This window comes from Giraffa tippelskirchi, chromosome 6 (genome assembly GCF_054371585.1).
Source record: "Giraffa tippelskirchi isolate mGirTip1 chromosome 6, T2T-mGirTip1v1.2.pri, whole genome shotgun sequence".
Taxonomy (NCBI): Eukaryota; Metazoa; Chordata; class Mammalia; order Artiodactyla; family Giraffidae; genus Giraffa; species Giraffa tippelskirchi.
Genome location: NC_137280.1, coordinates 166,351,496 through 166,372,668, shown reverse-complemented (window position 1 = coordinate 166,372,668; position 21,173 = coordinate 166,351,496). Strand labels below are relative to the sequence as shown.

Genomic DNA, 21,173 nt, shown 5'->3' with positions numbered 1-21,173 from the left:
AAAGTTCTCAAAAGCTCCCTCCTGGTGAATACATTTAGTATGCTAAAAATGAAGGGTAGATTCCCAGACCCAACTTCAGATCTCCTGAATCAGATCCAGAAGGTGAGCTCTGTATCCACATTCCTTAACATAAATTTAAGTTATTCTAAAATGCCCTAATCTTATGTGCAAGTGAGGACAAATAAAACTAGGTAGTCATCAAATAATTACTCGCCCTAATCTAGTGAAAGCGAAGTCGCTCAGTCATGTCTGACTCTTTGCGACCCCATAGACTGTAGCCTACCAGACTCCTCCGTCCGTGGGATTCTCCAGGCAAGAGTACTGGAGTGGGGTGCCATTTTCTTCTCCAGGGGATCTTCCCAACCCAGGGATCCAATCCGGGTCTCCTGCATTGCAGGCAGACCGCTCTACCCTCTGAGCCACCAGGGAAATCACTGTAAAACTATCAAAAGACCTACAGAGTTTCTATTTTTTTGTTTGGTTGGTTTTTGGTAATACAACAATCACTACTTTCACTTCTATCTGCCTAACAGAACATAATAGCTACTACCAAACCAACCTTGAGTCCTAGTCCAGCACATTCCTCTCCCCATTGAAAAAAAAAAAAAAGGCACCAAATATCCAAAGCCAGACTGGATGTCCTGTCTTCAGCATAATAGTCAGCAGTCCCTACCAAGGGCAACACCAAAAATATCTCCTGAGCCAAATGGAAATTCTTGGCAATAATGTCTCTCCTTGTAAGCCCTTTCTGGAGATCTGCATATTAAACAGACTGCAGCAGTGACAGGTTAACATAGGACGGTCATCAAATAAATCCATTATCAGCAGGTAGAGAGCAGGGGCCAAGAAAAATGAGCCATATCAGCAGCAAGTTTTGACAGAAAATATGGAAAGCAGAAAAGGCCTAACTGGAATAGATGAGTATTGAAAAACCAAATTAGCAAAACAAACTAAATTTGCCCCCTTTACAAATTTACCTCTTTTCAGGGAGTGAAATCACTGACAAGATTTTAACCGAAAGATACATGGCCCCGACTTACTGAAACTTTTCAATAAGCGCTCACACCTCTCTCCACATATAGAGATATATGACAAAGTGTAAGTGGTGACAATTTTATTAAAAGAGAATGAATGTGTAACAAAAGCCCACGCCAAACTTGATAAACCCTCCAATGATAAATTCTATGGGTAATGAAATATTCTGCACCAGAGCACTGAGACCTATCAGAGAATTAGATGTACATATTCTTTGCACTCAAAAGGTTAAGTAAAAAGATACATGTACTTTCCACTATACCATGTCCTGTTTGAAGACACCGGAAAATTCTACAGCTATTCTTCAAAAGTTCCAAAATAATGACTCTTCCTTAAACCCGAAAAGCCCCTCAAAGTGCTAGGACCTAATTTCTTGTTTAGGCTTCCCTTGTGGCTCAGTGATAAAGAATCCGCCTGCCATCTAGGAGACCAGGGTTTGATCCCTGGGTCGGGAAGATCCCCTGGACAAGGAAATGGCAACCCACTCTTGTATTCTTGCCTGAGAAATCCCATGGACAGAGGAGCCTGGCAGGCTACAGTCCCCAGGGTCACAAAAGAATCAGACACGACTTAGCGACTAAACCAATCAACCAATTTCTTGTTGACTTTAGATGTTAGTTTCTATTCCCCTTGCTAAAGGATGCTAGATAAAGTTCCAAGGAGTAATTACTACATTAACTAAAATGATACACTGCTAAAGTATCTCCAGCACAGACTGTGAAAATCTGCAAGACAGGAAAGGATTAGAAATCCAATTTCCTACATGAAAGTTGAAGCACTGCTTCTTTTTTATTCTCCTCTCTGGGACTTTTTCATTGCCCTCCCAAATATGACAATTTGCAAATATTCACATCTAGAGGAACATAATCTAACACTATTCTAAGATGGGAGAAACGTCTCCAATTGTAAGACTTGAGAATGTACTTTAATTCTATAGGCACAGGTTCACCAAATCAGATTATTACAGCTAGCAATAATCTGAACCAAATGAGTGACTCAGCCTTGTTGAGGGGAGTTTTTTGTTTGTTTTTTTAATTTAGAGGAAACTTCACACTTAAAATCCTACAAACACCGAAGCTCCAAGCTTTCCACCTAGAACACAGGATAAGCCTTAGGATACTCACTGGAAAGGATTTAAGAATCTGTATTAAACATACTTTATACCAAAGTACTGGATGTTCTCTAAGCTTCCTTTTAGCTCAAATCGTCCTTATTTTTCTTTGCCAACTTTACCAGACTACTCTTAGAGCCTCAGTAATTACAAATAGAACCTCAATGAGAAAATTCAGAATTAAAGCTGTCATCATTAAACCTAATTAAACAGTACAGACAGGAAGATGGCAGTAGAATAAAGCGTTCTGAATTAGGGACAGGGAGAATATAATTAGTAGTTCGCAGTCCCAGGGATGAAACACGGCATACAACAAAGTCTGGCTCGGGTTTGGGACATAGTGGACAATGTCTCTGTCTCCCGAGTGGCAAGTGACCCACCCTGACAGAGGCAGACTCTGCCTTCTACTAATGCGACAAACTCTCTGCCTTAAGTAACCAACCACCCGCAGGAAAACAGATGTCCACTAGGAGAGTGAACTCTCCCATTTCAGCGTGAATTCTCCCTTACTGGCAGTTTTCCTACTTTCTGTCCCCCAAAGGGAATCCATATACTCAACACCGCAAATTGAAAGGCATCTCACCCCTACAAGGCACTTGTGGTCCAAACAAAAGCCACGGTTTTAAGGAGGGTGGGATGGATTCGCTCCCTTCGGTCAGTAAAGGGCTGTGGCTGTTAGCCGAACCTCCTGCAGGCTCCGGCTTTGGACTCTCGCCTCAAGTCACATTGCGATATCACCGTGACGGCCCCTTGATATTTAATGAGTCTCGACTGAAAATTAAAAGACCGATCTTATTGGGAGCCAGGGAGAGGAAGCTTGAAGCTCCTGCGGAATGCCTCCGCAACAGACGGGGAGAGCGGCAATGCGGGATGGAACCTCCCCGGCGCCTACCCGGGGTGATCCAGCTTTTCTGCAAGTTTTTCTCTACCTTCCACTGAATTAACCTAACAAGCCCCCACCCCCCGCCCAGCCCTACCAGGAAAAGTCACCCCAGCAACTCGCCGAAGGGCAGGGGGACAGCTCCGGGAGCGCCACCCAAGTTGAGGGTTTGACCGCTCTTTAACCCCTTCCGCCCCAAAGCCCCCTCTGCACCCGGGGCAAACCCAAGCTCCGCCAACTTTCCCAGTCGCCCCCCCTCCAATGCGCACCGCAGCCCAAACTTTGCAGCTCGCCCACCTGGCTGCGCAGAGGAGCGAGGTGTCCGGGATACCGGGTGTCCCCACCCGGGACGGGCGGTGGCGCTGACCTTCACGCCAGCAACCCCCTCCCCCGACCCCCGAGCCTGGCGACCGCCGCCTCCCGCCCCCTCCTCCGAGCCTCCAACAGCCGTCCCCCCCGGGGTCCCCTTCCACCAGCACCACCCCCCAACCCCACCGCAAAACCCCTCGCGGGAAACCTGCGCTGGAGGCGGCTGCAGCTCGCCCTCGCGTGTCACGACTCCCCACGACCCTCTGGGTCCCGGGAGAGCCCGGCTCCCACCCCCGGCCTGCCTCCGGCCGCGCCTACTCACCATTGGCGAAAGGCTCCATTATTTGCGGCCCCCCTGCCCCGGGCCGCGGCTCCTGAGAGCGGGAGCGCGCGAGCTTCCTCCTCCAAGAGCGCCGAGCGGCCCTGCGCACTGAGCATGCCCGGCGCGGCGCCCAGGGCTGCCGGGGAGGTGCCGCGAGGGGCGGCGCCGCTCCGCCCTCTCTGAGATCCGCCACTCCGGGTTTTGCAGACGGCTGCAGAGAGAGCCGGGGAATCTAGGGGGGCGGCTCCTGGGAGGGGGAGAGCCTGGGGAGGGGCGTGTCCAGAACAAGCCCCGCCCCGGGCAGGAAGGCCGGCCGGCTGGCTCTCTCGCTCTCTCTAGTTCAGCGCTCCGAACCGCGCTCAGTCCATTTAAAGCAAACGGGATGGTCTGTCGCGTCTGGCAGGTGTCCCGGCTCTAGACGCCGGGAACCCGACACCACGAGCGTAACACATCGCCCTACGGAGCGGACATTCCAGAGACAGGACGAGAAACACAGGCCACAGACGAGGCTGAAACACACGCCCCCCTGTTGAGCCTTCAGTTAGGGTGATGGGATGCAGACCCATTGGGGTCGCTGGTTCGGATAGTTCGGTGAGGACAGAGACCTGGCTGGGAGGTGGCCACGGGCGCCGAGATCTGAAGGCAGAGTAGGTAGCAGGCTGCGGGTGCAGGGCGCTCGGCTAACTGCCCAAGCTTCGAGTTTCCCCGGGAGGGGGGGGTCCAGCTCCCTTCGGCAAGGCTCCAGGGAACAGGCACTCTGGGTCATCTCCGTAGGCTGCTCGCTCGCCGCATAGTGGTCCCAAGCGATCGGTGGCCTGGAGACTGAAAAGGGGACGACCGCCGGGGACGAGCACCCGGGGTCCTGTCCCCGGGGGGCTAGCGGGTTTGGGGGCGCCGCCTCTACCTCTCGGTGCAGGCAGATGACAAAACGCGGTGCTGGATCCGCCGGGGCCAACTGGCGCCGCAGGATGTGGGCAGAGGCCTGGCCCCGCGGAGCCTTAAATCAACACCTGGCGAGGCTCCCCCCACCCCCCACCCCCCTAGGGTGTCGCCGCTGCGGCCCGGCCGGGAGGAGCTAGGGCCGAGAAACGGAAACTCTCTCGGTAGCCCCCGCCGCCCAGCATCCAGCGCCCCGGCCTCCAGCAGCCCTCAGCCATCATTGTTTCCGGCGTCAAACCCCGGGCAGGGCCGGCGAACCTTTGGGATGGAAACCGGGGGGCGCCGTGAGCCCCGGGGAAGCTCGTCTGGGCCCCCCGCTTTTTCATCCCTTACTCAGAAGGCGCATCACCGCCACGCCGCGGAGATCGGAGCCCTCCCAGGGCGCGGCCACCGCCTCCCGTCCCTCTTCCCTCCTTCCCCCAGCGCAGCCCTGGCCCCAGCAGCAACTTGGCTCCCACGACGCCTCACGGCGCCTGCCAACTGTCACAGGCTCTCCTCCGAGGCTGTCAACAGCAGGGCGTCGCGTGCAAACAAGCTGGAAGCGAGCGCAAACAGCCTAGGCAAACGGGGACGGCCGCGGCGCTGTTTGACCCTAGTGGGAATTTAGAAATTGGGTTTCGAAAAAGTAAAAGCTGCCTGCAATTATTGTGTTTTGCAATGTTTCATTTTAAAGTGTCGATCGTATTAAATCGCCCACTTCCGCTTTAAAACCTTGTGTGGATACCAACGACACTTGGAATAAAATTGAAACTCTTTCCCTGAACTCTGGGACCTCATCTCCTACCTGTGCTCACGATGCTTTGTCTACGGAGGCCCTTCTGGCTGTTCCTGAAAGTCGCCAAGTTACATCCAGTCATTCCTGTTGCATGTTCCTTCTGCCTCGTGCTTTTCCCTGCTTGTTTCTTCTTGTCTTTCAGTGCTCAACTCAAATGTCATCTTTGCAGAGCTCTTCCCTGACCACCCAACGGAAAATAGGTCCAAACATGATGTGCTGAGTAAAGACTGAGCCCTGCTTTATTATCTTCACAGCACTGTCTAAATCAGGGTTTGTGTTTCTTCTTTCACTATTATCAATCTCTCTTTCCAGAATGCAAGCTCCAGGAAGACAGGGTCATTACCTTCATAAAGGGCTGTATCCTAAACCCTAGGATTTGTGAATGGATGCCACGGTGTTTAGAGTTCTAGTTCTCTTGCAATGTTGAAAACCCTTCCAGAGAACATTTCTATAGTGAGTGGTGCGTTTGTGATCAGTACAGAGAAGGTCTGTATCATCTGATACTTCAAAGCTGCTCTCTTCTCTTGACATTATGTTAAAGATAATCAGAGCCCTCAGGCTGCCTCCTCAGCAACCCCTCTTCCCCCCCTACTGTGTCAATTTCAGAACCCAAAATAGGAAGTGAACCACAGGGGCTGGTACATAAGTGTTCAGATATTATATAGTATTTGTAGTGCTGGATTTTGTTAAAAGGACCTCATACATTGTATTGCTTAGATAGGAGGCTCTATTTTCAGTTCAGTTCAGTCACTCAGTTGTGTCCGACTCTTTGAGACTCCATGGACTGCAGCACACCAGGTCTCCCTGTCCATCACCAACTCCCAGAGCTTGCTCAAACTCATGTCCATTGAGTAGTGATGCCACCCAACTATCTCATCCTCTGTTGTCCCCTTCTCCTCCAGCCTTCAATCTTTCCCAGCATCAGGGTCTTCTCCAGTGAGTCAGGGTCATGTCATGTTCCTTTGGAGGTATTTTTGCAGTCAAAGCACTTAGAGATATTTACAGCTCCACAGCTTGTTAAATCTCCTCACCTCACCTGTAAGCTGGAGTCTATCATGCTTTTAAGTGTGAAACACATTACCTTGTGTTTGGTCTTAAATACGTCAATTCTGCAGTGACTTGTTAAAATGCTTTACCATTGCACTAACAAATATAGGTAGATCATCATATCTTTTGTGATTTCTTTGGCATAAAGACCGATAACTTCTTTATCTTCCCTTTGCCAACTTCTTGCCTCCTGTTCCTACCCAGGCGTGGGTGTGCCCACATGCAGGCACACACATGCACACACGACACACACACAAATACGTAAGGACCATTTAAAGATTTGTGGGTTTGTATTGGAGATACAAAAGTAAAGAAAATCAAAATGTTTTAGAATCCTATCTACCCTCAAAAGAATAAAAATGAATTTTGTTTTGTTTTAGTCTGGGTTTTTACTTTTTGGATACTATTTTACATTTCACTTCATAAAGCCTTTCCGAGGGAACACAGTTTCACAGATTCACTGCCGAAACCCATTATGTTTCAGTCTCTAACCTCCTCCCATCCTCCCACACAGAACTTCCTCTTTAGCTATGGGCATAATGCTTTAAATTATTATGAAGTAACTATTCGCTATCAGAAGAGATAGTGTGACTATACTCATTTACTCTTTTCAGAATCCTTGATGTCTATTTAACATTTGAAAGCCAAAAATTTGGAGGGCTAATTATAATGTATAATAAATAGCATGAAAGGAAAATATGAGCTCCTTGAATAACAAACAGTGTTTATTTATAAAGAAGCAACAAACTTGCTAATCAATGAAAATAGGAACTTTTTTTCATCAAAATAACACGCTTCTTATGCCATGGACAGCAAATCCCAGCCTTGTTGAACAGATGAGGGAATTGAAGTCTAAGAGGTTAGAGGATTTACTCACAGGCAGCAGACAAAACTCGGGAGATTTCTGTTTCTTCCTGAGTCCCACAGGGAAATTAAGGTCAATGACAATACTCCATGGAATGGACATGAATTAAAGAAAAATAAAGCTAACTTCAAGCTACTGGATGACTATTTCACTGTTTAATTGATACTCCCATATAATTTACTGAGAGTCCACGTCAGATGTAGGTTTAGGGTTCTTAAATAAGCTTTCTAATGGCTTTGAAATAGACAATTAAAATACACTAATTCAGTGTACGTATTTGAAAATGGTATGTATTCACTTCTTGAATAAATGGTGGATACGACTTGCTGCCAGGACACAGATGACCACCATGAAGTTTCCGGTCACTTTAAGGACTGGAGGAGTCAATATCTCATTACTCCAGTACCCGTTTGCAGCACACATACCCTGCATCAATTATGATGTTTGAAGTTATAGCAAGTTGAGAAATGTTTAGAGCACAGAGGGAAGCAGAATAAGTATCCAGCAGAGTTCTTTCGTACCTTGTGTGCGCGTGCTCAGTCGTTCAGTCACGTCCAGCTGACCCCATGGACTGTAGCCTCCCAGGCTACTCTGTCCATGAGATTTCCCAGGCGAGAATGCCGGAATGGGTTGCCATTTCCTTCTCCAGGGGACCTTCCCTTAACAGGGATTGAACCTGTGCCGCCTGCATTGGCAGGCAGATTGTTTACCACTGAGCCAGCTGGGAAGCCTTTGTATAGCATACGTGCTTAGTCGCTCAGTGGTGTCCAACTCTTCGTGACCCCATGGACTGCCCCTCTGTTCATGGAACTCCCCGGGCAAGAATACTAGAGTGGGTAGCCATTCTGTTCTCCGGGGATCTTCCCAACCCAGGGATCGAACCCAGGTTTCCAGGCAGTAAAGATTGCAGGCAGATTCTTTACCATCTAGTCACCAGTGAAGCCCTTTTATAGCTTAGAGTTTAGCAAAATGATTCAGCCAAATGAAGTAAAAGGTTATCAAGAAGGAGCAGTCATATACTAGTGCAGATGCTTTGGACTACAAAAAACAATATGCTGAATTAAACTAGTTTGAAGAATAAGGACATTTACCATCTCATATAACAAGTGAAGAAATAAAGGCAATCTCCAGTCAGAGCTCCCAACCTCATCAAAAACCCAATTTCTTGCTCGTGCACCTCTGTGTACTCTCTGAGCAGTTTTCTGAGAGAATGGGGGCCATTTAGTTAACAAGGTGGCTGTGGCAGGGGAAGAAGAAAGAACCTTTCTCTTGATGTCTCTTTCTTAAGAACAAAGAAACTTTTCTAAGAAATACCCTACTAGAATTCTTCTTAGGTTTCATTTGCCAAAACTGTATTGTGTACATTTCTAAGCCAGTCTCTGGAAATGAAAATAAAGTTCCTGTGATTGGTGTCTAGACAAAGTAGGGTCTAGGATCACTTCCCTTATTTCATATGGGGGACGAAGGGGGCACTCGAACAAACTCATTTTTCTTATTCAGAAAGGAAAAAGATATTAAGCGAACCAAAACGTTAGGTACGCAATCTAAATGTCTACCCAATGTTATGAATATTGATATATTTTAATAATTTTTGGTATTTAATCCTGTATCTTTTTAATGTGATATAGCTCAATAATAGCATCCCCACGCCCCCCCCCACTTCAAAACTACAAGCATACACACAAACACAAATATCAGGACTTCAGTGCTCCTGAATGTCTTTAGACCCAAAGGAATCTAAGTCATAATGTATGTGGGGTAACTGAGAAGTTCAGAAGGAGACTGATTTGCCCATAATCACATAGCCATCTAGCTGCTCAATCAGAAAAGGAGTATCACTCTGTCTTTTCAAATCCTGTTCCAAGCTCCTTTGTCAATATTGTTCACCATTGTAGCTACACTACTTGGCAAGATCCTTCTGACATTTGAATCAAGTTCCCTAATCTATTTGTATTATATTTGATTGATTACCTTGTCATCAAAAGTAGCCACCTTATATTTATAATCAGATAGAAATAATTGAAAAACATTTCAAAATACAATAGCTTGTTTCTAACAAGCAAGAAATAATAAGCTGTAATCTAAGAAAATACTTAAAGGGTGTTTTATTCTTAAAGAGATTAATTCACATAGTTATTTTGTCATTAAGACAAGAACTACAAAAAAGGGAGAAAATCTAAAACAGAAATTAATATCTATGGAATACAATAACTTCTAATAGAAAAGAGAAATTTTAATTTTATAGTGTCACCTTCTTATTTTACTAAGAGTCTTTACAATGATTCCCTTTGTTAAGCTTAAATCTGAAAAGCATAAGGTCTGCTTAGGTAGCTAAGAGCCAAATATTTTGATTTTTTTCAAAACCCTAAGATACTTGTATAAGAAATGTAAAGATAGAGCCCAATTCAATGTAATTTTTCATATGACTGATCAATATAACTAGGATCTCAAACCTAGAAATGTTATATTATTAAATCTTGAATTTTGACACGAAAAGTGAAAAAGAAAGTGAAAGTGAAGTCGCTCAATCGTGTCTGACTCTTTGCAACCCCATGGACTGTACCTGCCAGGCTCCTCCATCCACGGGATTTTCCAGGCAAGATTACTGGAGTGGGTTGCCACTTCCTTCTCCAGGGGATCTTCTCGACCCAGGGATCAAACCCAGGTCTCCTGCTTTGCAGGCAGACTCTTTACCATCTGAGCCACAAGGGGGCTGACATGAAAGTAACTACCAAAATGGAAAAATAAGTCTTAGGCATTTGTATTAGCTTTCTAAGGCTGCTGTGGAAAAAAACAAACAAACAAACAAACCATAATCCAAGTGACTGGAATAACAGAAAGTTGTTGTCTCATAGTTCTGGAGGTTGGAAGCCCAACATCGGGGTGTCTGTAGGGCCACGTTCCCTCTGAAGTCACCAGGGAAAGATATGTTCCAGGGCTCTCTTCTAGTTCCTGGTGGTTCCTTGACTTACGACAGTAAAGTTCCAGGCTTCACAAGGCCTTCACCCTGTTGCCTGTCTGTGTCCATTTTGCCCCCTTTAATAAGGACACTCGTCAGATAGAAGCAGGGGTCCATCCTACTCCAACAGGACCTCATCTTAACTAATTACTTCCCTGGGCTTCCCTGGTGGCTCGGATGGTAAAAGCGTCTGCAGGAGACCCAAGTTGGATCGCTGGGTCGGGAAGATCCCCTGGAGAAGGAAATGGGGACATACTCCAGTCCTCTTGCTTGGAAAATTCCATGGATGGAGGAGGCTGGTAGGCTACAGTCCATGGGGTCGCAAAGAGTCAGACACAACTGAGCGACTTCACTTTCTTTCTTTTCTAAGTACATTTCTGGCCCTATTTCCAAATAAAGTCACATTCTGAGGTATGGGGGGGGTATGGTTCAGCATATGAATTTTGGGAGGACACAGTTTAACTCTTCATAACAGCATCTTTCTAATGGAAATAAAACAAGGGTGAAGACAAATTTGTCTTCCAAGGACAGCGTCCAAAGAAGTGAAAAGACACCCAAATAATGGAAGGCAATTTTTGCAAAGCATATACTTCACAAGGGACTTGCATCTAGAATATATAAACAGCTCTTACAACTAAGTAATAAAGGACAAATAATCTAACTAAAAACGGGAAAAATATCTGAATATACACTTCTCCAAAGAAGATACATAAAAGGCCAATAAACACATGAAAAAGTTCAATATTATCATCCATGAGAGAAATGCAAATACAAACCATAATGAGGTACCCTTTCATGCTATGGCTAGACATAGGCATAGGATGGCTAGAACCAAGAAGCCAGATACTAGTAAATGTTGACAAAGATGTAGAGAAATTGGAAGCTCATATACTGCTGGTGGAAATTATGTGTTGAAAAATAGTCTGGTAGTTCCTCCAAAGATTAAACATGGAGTTGCCATATGATCCAGCAATTTCACTCCTGGTTATGTACCCAGAAGAACTGAAAATTTATGCTCATACAAAAACTGGTAAATGAATGGTCATAGGAAAGTGAAATTCACTCAGTTGTGTCCGACTCTTTGCAACCCCATGGACTGTAGTCCATGAAATTCTCCAGGCCAGAATACTGGAGCGGGTAGCCTTTTCCTTCTCCAGGGGATCTTTCCTATCCAGGAATCCAACCCAGGTCTCCTGCATTGCAGGCAGATTCTTTACCAACTGAGCTACCAGGGAAGACTATGGTCATAGGAGCATTATTCAAAATAGCCAAAAAGTGTGAACAACCCAAATGTCCATCAAAGAAGCCAGATACAGAACATCATATATTGCGTTATTTGGTTTTTTGTTTTTAAATGTCCAGACTAGGCAAGTCTATAGAGAAAAAAAAAAAGATTAGTTATTGCCTAAGAGTGAAGAGAGGAAGGAAGTGACTTCTAATGGGTACAGATTCCTCCTGGGGGTGATGAAAATGCTCTTAAAATTGACCATGTTGAGAAGTGCACAGTTCTGTAAATAAACCAAAAACTACTGCCTCTGACTGGAGCAAGTTGCTTAACATCCCAGGGTTTCATTTTCTCCTTGCAAACTAAGGACAACTACCGTCCTCTTAAGGTTATTGTGAGGAAAAGATGAACTGACACACTGAAAATGCTTTCAGGCAGAGACTGGCACAAAATAAGCACCAAAGAGGTATTTGCTATTATTATTAAATGTGAACTGTGAAACTTTAATTCCATGTACATTGCGTGAAAAAATGAAAGATTAGACTCACAAAGTATACTGCAAGAGCAAACCAATTTTTTTGGCACTGACATATTTTAACCTAATAATTTAAAATAACGGTGTCCTGAGAAAACCAAGTTTTTGGTGTCGAGTTGATACGTAATTCCGGCAACAGAAGAGGCCTCTCTGGGGCAGAGATGGTAGGCCCTACTCCAGCTGTGAAAACCGAGCACAGGCCCTAAAAGTCAGAGGATATAAAAAAATCTTTTTAGAGATGATCTCCTGCAGGAATTTTTGAACGACTTACTCTTTCTAGGGAGGTGTTTACACTTCTGAAGATACTGATTTTTGTTTTCCTTTATTTCTTACAGCTGTGCTGAAACAGACGCGTGCCTCTGGTTCATTCCTGTAGAATGTGTCCTTCAGGTTTTTGTTTGTTTTTGACCAGGAGAAGGTCCTGTAATATTTATGCAGAAAATGACACTTGGCCGCAGGTCTTGGCTGGCTCTAGGCTGACTCAGATGCCTCCTCCCTCCCCGTGGCTGACGGTTGCCTGCACAGGCTATCATTCAGTCAGCATTGTTTGTGGGAAGCCCGTGGTGTGCAGAGACCAAAGAGAGCCGAAAACAAAACAGGAGCTAAGGTTTTGCTTTTAAGGCTTTACAATCAGGACCAGCACACGGGATTCATTCACAATGCATAATACATGATGCACAACTATACAATCATGTACCAGCAGGAGCCTCTGAGGCAAAATTGCCAAGTGGGCTTGTCTCTGAGTTCTCTGAGGTCTCATTTTCTATTTTCCTTCTCACTTCAAGGTGCTGCTTCACATAGTCAATACATATGTATCAAATGCCCTCTGTATACAGTATCCATAAAAAAGTAACAGATACTGCCCTCCGGAGCTTCCTACCCAAACAGTCCTTTCTGGGTGTATTGCTTTCATTCCAGAAACCACTGCCCCAATCCTCTTCCAGCTTGAGGGTCTTCTATCCTTACAGCCCTTTAGCCAGTTAGCTATAAAGAAATAAATATTAATTTTTAAAAAACAAAATCAAGGGACTTCCTTGGTGGTCCAGCGGTTAAGACTTTACCTTCCAATGTACAGGTTGTGGGTTTGACCCCTAGTCAGGAAGCTAAGATCCCACATATCTCCCAGTGGAAAAATCAAGACATAAAATAGAAGCAATATTGTGACAAATTCAATAAAGACTTTAACAATGATCCATATTAAAAAAAATCTTTTAAGAAGTCACACTAAAACATGATTAATGAATTACAATTTAATATTTTAACTTCCATTAACCGAAAGGGATGAATCTGTAATTGTGAAATTATAGAAGAACTGCTAGATAAGGAGGGATGTATTTTTGGAAAAAAAAAAAAAATCCATGAGTTTCCCTTTTTAGGCAGCACTTAGATTTGGCTTTGCAAGGTCAGTACTGAAGGTGTTATTTCTTTCTAGGTCCTCAGTGAGGTGGTGGAGCCAACACCACCTCCCTTGGACTTAAAATCCAAATAGTTTGGCTTCCCAGAGAAACAGTCAACTGAAAGTAGGTGAATAACATGCTTTTCCTACCTGGCAATGGTATTTCTAGAATATAAAGCATTATTTTTAAGACTGTGCTTTTATCAGTAGTATCAAAACTTACTTCTTCTTCTAGAAGAAGAACTGACTCATTTGAAAAGACCCTGATACTGGGAAAGATTGAAGGTGGGAGGAGAAGGGGACGGCAGAGGATGAGACGGTTGGATGGCATCACTGACTCAATGGACATGAGTTTGAGCAAACTCCGGGAGTTGGTGATGGACAGGGAGGCCTGTTGTGCTACAGTCCATGGGGTTGCAAAGAATTGGACACGACTGAGCGACTGAACTGAACTGAGAACAAGAATAAACAAATACAAACCTAAATACAAACCTTTAATTGCTTCCCTGGTGGCTCAGATGGTAAAGAATCTGCCTGCAATAACGGAGACCTGGGTTCAATCCCTGGGTTGGGAAGATCCCCTGGAGAAGGAAATGGCAACCCACTCCAGTATTCTTGCCTGGAGAATCCCTTGGACAAAGGAGCTTGGTGGGCTACAGTCCATGGGGTCTCAGAGCACGACATGACTGAGCGACTTTCACTTTCACTTTTATTCATTGCTGCTTAAGTGACCTAATTCAGTCCCTGAGTGTGACTTGAATTAACTCACTAAGGACATAGGGTCTGACTCCGATGGGTTCGAACTGTCTGGATCACATAGATTATGCATACTTATGTCAGACCAGAGCTTTTCTTTAATCCTTATCAGTTGACATATCTCTGCTTGTTTACCCCTTACCAGCTAAAAAACTCTGCTTGTTCTTCTAAGATTCCTGCTTTTACTCTTTGACTCTACATCTGGAGATATTAAGAAAATATAATTTCATATCAGCAGCCTTATACCATGGAGACAACTATTTCTCTTTCAGAAAAAGTTCCCCCACCCCCTTTCCCCACATTTTTCCATATTAAATTTTTAGAGTGTTCTATTTATCCTTATTCCAACTCCAACTCAAAATATTAGAAATGAGTTAGGATTTCCTAACTCACTGGTTTACTAGAAAATGGTTTTTAAAAGAGAGTACTGTGCTAAAGGGGCTCTTCAGGGGGCACTAATGGTAAAGAATATGCCTGCCAATGCAGGAGACCCGGGTTGGATCCCTGGGTCAGGAAGATCCCCTGGAGGAGGAAATGGCATCCCACTCCAATATTATTGCTTGGGGAGTTCCATGGACAGAGGAGCCTGGTGGGCTACAGTTCATGGGATCTCAAAGAGTCACACATGACTGAGCGTCTGAGCACATAGCAGATTGCATGGTTCTAAAACTGAGAAATAATATTCTTTATATCTTTTAAGTCTTTTCATAGACAATTTGCTTTGCCTACTTTAAAATGAAATTTGTGATTATAACTGAGGACTGGACGACTAGAGGGACATGCCAGGTGGTATTAACATGGGAACTCCTTACAGAGGCATGAACCCAAAATATTGTATTGAAAACAAGAAATAGGGTATAATTCAAAAGAGGAAGATAAGAACTTTGAAGCGTGGGAAGTCATGTGTGTAAATACCTAAAGATGAGAATTAATGAGTCATGTACTGAGAATAGAAAACTGGTTATCTGAACTTATCTGGGAGTATGGTAGAAGAAAAGGACTTTGGGAGGAAGGAAAACAAATTAGCAAAAGATCTTGAAATTACAGTTGCAAAGTAAAGTTTGCAGAAGTGATTGAGACAGAAATGTTTTCCTATCTTGTTAAGTCTGCATTTCTCAGACTTTCTAACCATTTCTTTTCAATGAATATTGGAAAATTTTCCTGATTTAAATCCTGAACAGTCTGTTTATACTGCTAACTTAAGTTTGATACATGATTAGGCACACCATAACATCATTTCTGAGAAATCGGTATTACACAATCAATACCACAAACCAATTTCCACCCTAAGGAGCCTCTCATGTAAGTGTTAGGCATTTGTATATTCAAAAAAAGTTATAACAGTTTCTGGGAATATGCTGGAATAGGTACCCTGACTAACCTTCTTGCTAAAAATAACTAAAACTGTAAAATGAAATAGATTTTTTCAAATTATTTGAGTGCATTGGTCTCCTGAAAAGTAGTGGAGAATAGTCGTCTATAAAATAAGTGAAAGCTGGAAACCTGGGTTAGCAGAAGGCTGAAGCCGATGTTAACCTTGAGGGCTAAAGTTTCAGTTTTCAAGGCTTTGAGAGTGGAGGGGATTGAGGTTGAAGCTAGAGCCAGCCAGGCTTATGTTAGGGAACATAATAGAAAACAAAATTCTGGTGTAGGCTGTTTACAAACGACTCATATGAAACTAAAGCATACAGAAAAATTCAAACAGGGTTCAAGAAGATGCGCAAAGCAAATACAAACCAAAAGAAACCAGTGGCATAGCTATGTAAGTAGCTGGAGAAACTGTCCTTTACTATGGAAAGGATTACTAGACACAAAAAAATTACCATTTGACACTGACAAGTAAGAATATAAGGGTAAGAAGAAAGTGAATTAACACCCCCTTTCAGGAAAACAACTTGGCATTACCTATTAAAATATTAGATTATGTAAAATATAAATACACTTCAAATCCAGCAAATCTACTTCTTTCATAATCCCTTTCAGTCTTTTTTTCTTTAGGACTTGGAGTAATGACTGATAAGATTAAGGTTTTAGCAAGCAGACAACAGATGGTTGATTGAAAGTCTGTAAATGTAATTACGTGTAGAATGAAAAATAGTGACATGGTCAAATGGAAATAAGGTCATAATGAATTCAGATAAAGGGGTATTTTGTTGCAGAGTGTACATGTGGCCACTATAAACAATCTTGTATTTCATAGACATTAATGTTTAAGTAGAAAACTAGGTCCTGTGACTATATAGAGGCTCTCCTTATAGCTTGAAACAGAATAACCCTTTTACCTGCCAAAAAAAAATTCCAAAAAACAAAACAAACCTAAGAACTTCCCTTAGAAAATTAAGATCTCTCCAGGAATTTCCTTGCCAGGCTTGCTTTTCTGAAACTTCAAATAGACCCAGCGACATAGCAAAGAGTTAAATGCAGAAGTAGGTACATGAAGTAGGTAAAGAAATTCATATCATGGTAGTGAGTTGGACTCTTGAGGGCTGAAAGACCTATTCTCTCTGACATAAACCCTAAAAGGGAACAAGCCATTGCTCTGGGCTCCCCTGATCTGGAAGGTTTTCACTCTGAGTGGGCTTCAGAAACCACAAAATTTTCCCTGTGCCTCTGTGGGGAGTCAGGGAAGCCTGGTAAAATTGGGTCTGGCCACTCCATCATTATTCATGATATTGTATATAACCTTTTCATGACTTGTTTGGTCATTCAGGGTGAAAGTGAAGTCACTCAGTTGTGTCCGACTCTTTGCAACCCCATGGACTACCAGGTTCCTCCATCCGTGGGATTCTCCCGGCAAGAATACTGGAGTGAGTTGCCATCCTTCTCCAGGAGATCTTCCTGACCCAGGGATTGAACCCGGGTCTCCCGCATCGTAGGCAGACGCTTTACCTTCTGAGCCACCGGAGAAGTCTCAGTCTAGAGTCCAAGATGCTTGAGAGACTCCAAGAAATTATGTATCGGGTCACGCCCACGTCCATCTAAAATGTATCCTGTCTCTGACTGTGGCAGTAGAGAAAGGTCTACAGACCTTTATGATACTACTTTAAAAGGGATTGGATAACACCCTGCCACCCTATTCCCACCCAAATAATCCCATCCTTCTTTGATAACCAAGATAAGCCAGTAATCTGTGTATTGATTCAAATCTTTCAAGAACTTATTACAATTTATACTGACTTATACATGGATCATGAATTTAATAAATGTACTACCTTTATTTAGAGTGATGTTTTATTTCTAATACCTTAGTCAAACAATTAAGTCAAACAATTTCAAAGATGGAGATTTCCTTAAAATGAGAAGAAATGCCAAAACTGGCTTACAAAATATAGTAATATGTTTAAATATTTACATCAAATTAAGCCAAAATGTATACAAAATATATTTAAGCCAAAATAGATCCAATAGTATGATCTAACTCTGCAATTTTCAAAAGATTTATTACAAATGCAACAGGGCATGGGTTAAAGTGGGATGGTGTCATCTTTCTCTCCTGTACCACTGTGACTCCGGATTTAACTTCATTTAGAGATGACCTCAGAAGTCTACTTTTGAGGCTCTTCATGAATGTGAGGCTCAAGCCAAAAGGCCCTCCTTGCTTCCTTGATAAACCCTGACGTCTAGTTTGTAATAACCTGCGATCTGGCGATCAGTCTGTTTTCCTGATCCATATGCTTCATAATTTGATTGAGATTTTACATGAATGATAAAAAATAAATAAACTATTCAAGCTGAGCTGAGAGAGACGGAGAACCCTGGTAGGCTGCAGTCCATGGGGTCGATAAGAGTCAGCACAACTGAGCAACTTCACTTTCACTTTTCACTTTTCACTTTCATGCATTGGAGAAGGAAATGGCAACCTACTCCAATGTTCTTGCCTAGAGAATCCCAAGGACGGGGGAGCCTGGTGGGCTGCCGTCTCTGGGGCCGCACAGAGTCGGACACGACTGCAGCGACTTAGCAGCAGCAGCAGCAGAAAGAGCAGAAGGTTGAGGAGATGGACAGATGTGAAAGAAAGATTTTTTTTTTTTTGCAGACTGGTTATGTTTCCTTGGAAGTAAGCTGGTTGGGAAAACTCCAGGATACTATGCAAGGCTTAAAAAGCATCAAAGAAGCAAAATAGTAGTGGCCTAAAATGGGGCAGTGTAGACAGTCTGTGTTGCGGCAGCTATTTCTATCTCTATCTCCACATATCTCCATTATTCAGGAGGTTTACTTTAAAATAGGCTACTGGGGCTCCACCCCAGCATCATATGTCTGTCAGCTAGAAGTGATAGCTCAGCACAGGCAGCTGCGTAGGCTGACTTCCTCAGGCTTCTTACTGGTTAAACTATCTGGAACATTGGCTTGAGCTTTGCCCACTTCATGTAGACACAGCATCTGATGTGCTGTTTCTATTGACCATTTAAATACTAATCAGTAGCCATTTCCTCAGGGTGGGAAGGTTCTTCTCCAGCCACTTAATATTTTTGGATATGGCTTCCAGAATAACTTGAAATATATCTAGATGTGATCCTTGGGCCTTAAGAGATTCAAAGAACAGTTTCACCTGAAAAAAAAGCAAGAAAAGAATTACTGATATGGTTCATAAAACACTTTCTCTTTCAAAGGCTTTCAAAACAGCTTGCAGTTTATACAAACACAGGTGCAAGCATTTCTCTGTCAACCTCTGAAAAGTTATTTTCTTCATCTCTTTTTGGGGTGTAATTATTTCACTTTATCTTCAAACAATAGGTAAAGCAAGACAGGAATGACAAATCTTACAAGTAAGCATACTGTAGGTAAAAAAAGGTAAGAGATTGAGTCAGGTTCATAAAGTAGGAAGTGATCTGTGATTTAAGTTCTGAATTTGCTTTAAAGATACATAAATTCAAGATTTATTGTGGAAAGACAATGTAAAACACAAGAATGCTTTTTAAAAAGAGGTTACTAGAACTACCATAAAGAGTAATATTGTTAAAAAGACCTTCAAGCACTCTTTCAAACTTCGATATAATCTCTCAAGTGATGATACAATGTAAACTAAAGAATACAAAAGGACTCATCCCTCAAGTGTAATTTTAATTTTGAATGCTATGAACATTAGTTCTGTCTCTTCCATTTACTTGCTATGTGACATTGGACAAACAACTTATTTTCTTTTAATAAAATAACAACTTAAAACCAGATTGCATCTAAATTTACTTTCAATTCTATAACTTGAACATTTATTTTTAAATTGTTGGCAATAGTCACAAACCTCCTGCAACTCATCCTTGGAAGAAAAATGAGATGTTGTGCCAGAGACGATCATTCTTATGGGGAATGAGCCCAACTCGAATCTGAAAATAAAAGGAATTTCTTAGATGTAAGTAATAGGAACAATGACCTTATGATTATAACATGCTATATATATTTAAACTATGTAACATTAGTAATTGTATGATAAACCTGTACATTACAATGGATACTATCAATTACCACAAGAATAGCTCATATGTATCTGGTAAAATCTGAAAGCTGTGAAATTTATCAAATTCGACCATAAGATTAAAATTTAGATAAAGCTTTTTTAGGAAATGTGACAAATGTTTATGCTTAAATTTAAGTTCATATTCAAAGCAGCACCCTACAGTTTTTGATCATGCATCCCATCAACAAAATTTTTTGACCAAGAATTTCCTAATATACATATTTTTATTTATGAATTGTATGCACGTACTAACGAAGAGGATGACAGAGGATGAGATGGTTAGATGGCATCACAGACTCAATGGACATGAGTTTGGGTAAACTCCAGGAGTTGGTGATGGACAGGGAGACCCGGCGTGCTGCAGTTCATGGGGTCGCAAAGAGTCGGACACGACTGAGCAACTGAACTACTACTACTACTACCTTAAAGGTAAAAAGGAAAACTCAAGAGCATAAGTAAGAAATAATACATGTAGTAATATTTTCTTCTTGCACTCCAAGGCATTGTCTCGCAAACTTCCCCAACTCATTTTGGACACCACTGTGTTTAAACATCGCATTTATTGGGGAATTGTTGGTGGAACTCTCGTTCAAAGCCACAGATGGCATCCTTTACCCCTGTGTCTTACAGAGAGAATTTGGCCACAGGTCAAAGGGATTCATACTGTAAAGCGGAGCACAGATACATCTCAGACATGCTTCCAAGTCTAGGCTCTGCACATGGTCAGAGAGGAGACTAATTTCCAGTTACAAAATAAATCTACAGCATTGCAGAGAAATCTGATCATTCCAGGAGGGAATGGAGAGTCACGCAAACAACAAAACCAGTGGTTCCAGTAGGGTGTTTAAGGAAAGTGTTTCTTGTTTTTAAAAAAACAGTTTCTAACTAATTTGGTCTCAAGTGGATGTCAACCCCTTTAAGGTCTGGAAGGGGGTAGAAACGTGCTTTTTGCTCACAAAAAGCTATCGGTGGGAACTCTGAGTCCTTTATGACTAAGAAATGAGAGGGATGAGGAACTGAGGATGACTGACATCAGACATGCTAAATGACACAAAAATAAGCAAACTGCACAGCTATTTCATTTAGGGTATTTTCCATAGACTTAATAAGTGACATTTTGGATTTGGATGAGGAATGGTTGAGCACCTTAGCAGAGGGTCTGTTGTGAGAGAAAGCAATGCCATCCTGTACATTTCGAGGAAATCTCATCATTATTGCTTTTTTTCCGGGACTATTTTAGGGCCAGGAGCATACTGCAGTGAGCTATAGTTCTCCCAAAGGTTGAAACCCCAGAAAAGACTCGTAACCTATCTAGCTTTGGAGGGGAGCGCCCCAGACACTTCTGATTAATTTCTTCTATTGCCTCCAAGCTCTCCACTGTGTTTGTACCTCTCCAAGGGAACTGGAGGTAGGGATTAGTTATCTTCAAACTTTCTGAAGTTTTTTTCCCCCAGAACAAAACCCTATTAACAAAGTAAATGAAATGTTTTGCTGTACTATATGTGGCTTCATTGCATTCTTCTGGGCTAGGGAGAGAGCCAGAAGGGAAAAGGGAAGGGGGCCGATG

General features: G+C 42.9%; 2 protein-coding genes and 1 long non-coding RNA gene across 6 annotated transcripts in view; all 3 read right to left on the bottom strand.

Moving 5' to 3' along the window:
* The window catches only part of LNPEP (leucyl and cystinyl aminopeptidase), a 97,312-nt gene extending 92,207 nt beyond the window's left edge, over nucleotides 1-5,105 (bottom strand). The window contains exon 1 of one of the 3 annotated variants that reach the window (XM_081498848.1): nucleotides 4,263-5,105. Coding sequence is in view for 1 of the 3 variants with exons in the window: in XM_081498846.1 (XP_081354972.1) it covers nucleotides 3,658-3,676 (19 nt within the window). In the remaining 2 variants the exon portion in view is untranslated. Of the gene's footprint in view, nucleotides 1-2,729; nucleotides 3,768-4,262 lie in introns of those variants that run through there. The other 2 variants (XM_081498850.1, XM_081498846.1) reach the window with 2 other exon arrangements.
* An 8,055-nt stretch (nucleotides 5,106-13,160) lies between these two features.
* On the bottom strand, nucleotides 13,161-15,947 carry LOC145509624 (uncharacterized). The gene is made up of 2 exons (XR_014056249.1): nucleotides 14,701-15,947; nucleotides 13,161-14,002 (listed from the first exon to the last, which is right to left on the bottom strand). It is a non-coding gene; the product is annotated as an uncharacterized LOC145509624 (long non-coding RNA).
* Nucleotides 15,948-17,367: 1,420 nt separating this feature from the next.
* Nucleotides 17,368-21,173, bottom strand: part of ERAP2 (endoplasmic reticulum aminopeptidase 2) — a 42,833-nt gene continuing 39,027 nt past the window's right edge. For both annotated transcript variants that reach the window (XR_014056248.1, XM_081498845.1), the window contains 2 exons: nucleotides 19,394-19,475; nucleotides 17,368-18,703 (listed from right to left, as the gene is read on the bottom strand). Coding sequence is in view for 1 of the 2 variants with exons in the window: in XM_081498845.1 (XP_081354971.1) it covers nucleotides 18,560-18,703; nucleotides 19,394-19,475 (226 nt within the window). In the remaining variant the exon portion in view is untranslated. The remainder of the gene's footprint in view (nucleotides 18,704-19,393; nucleotides 19,476-21,173) is intronic.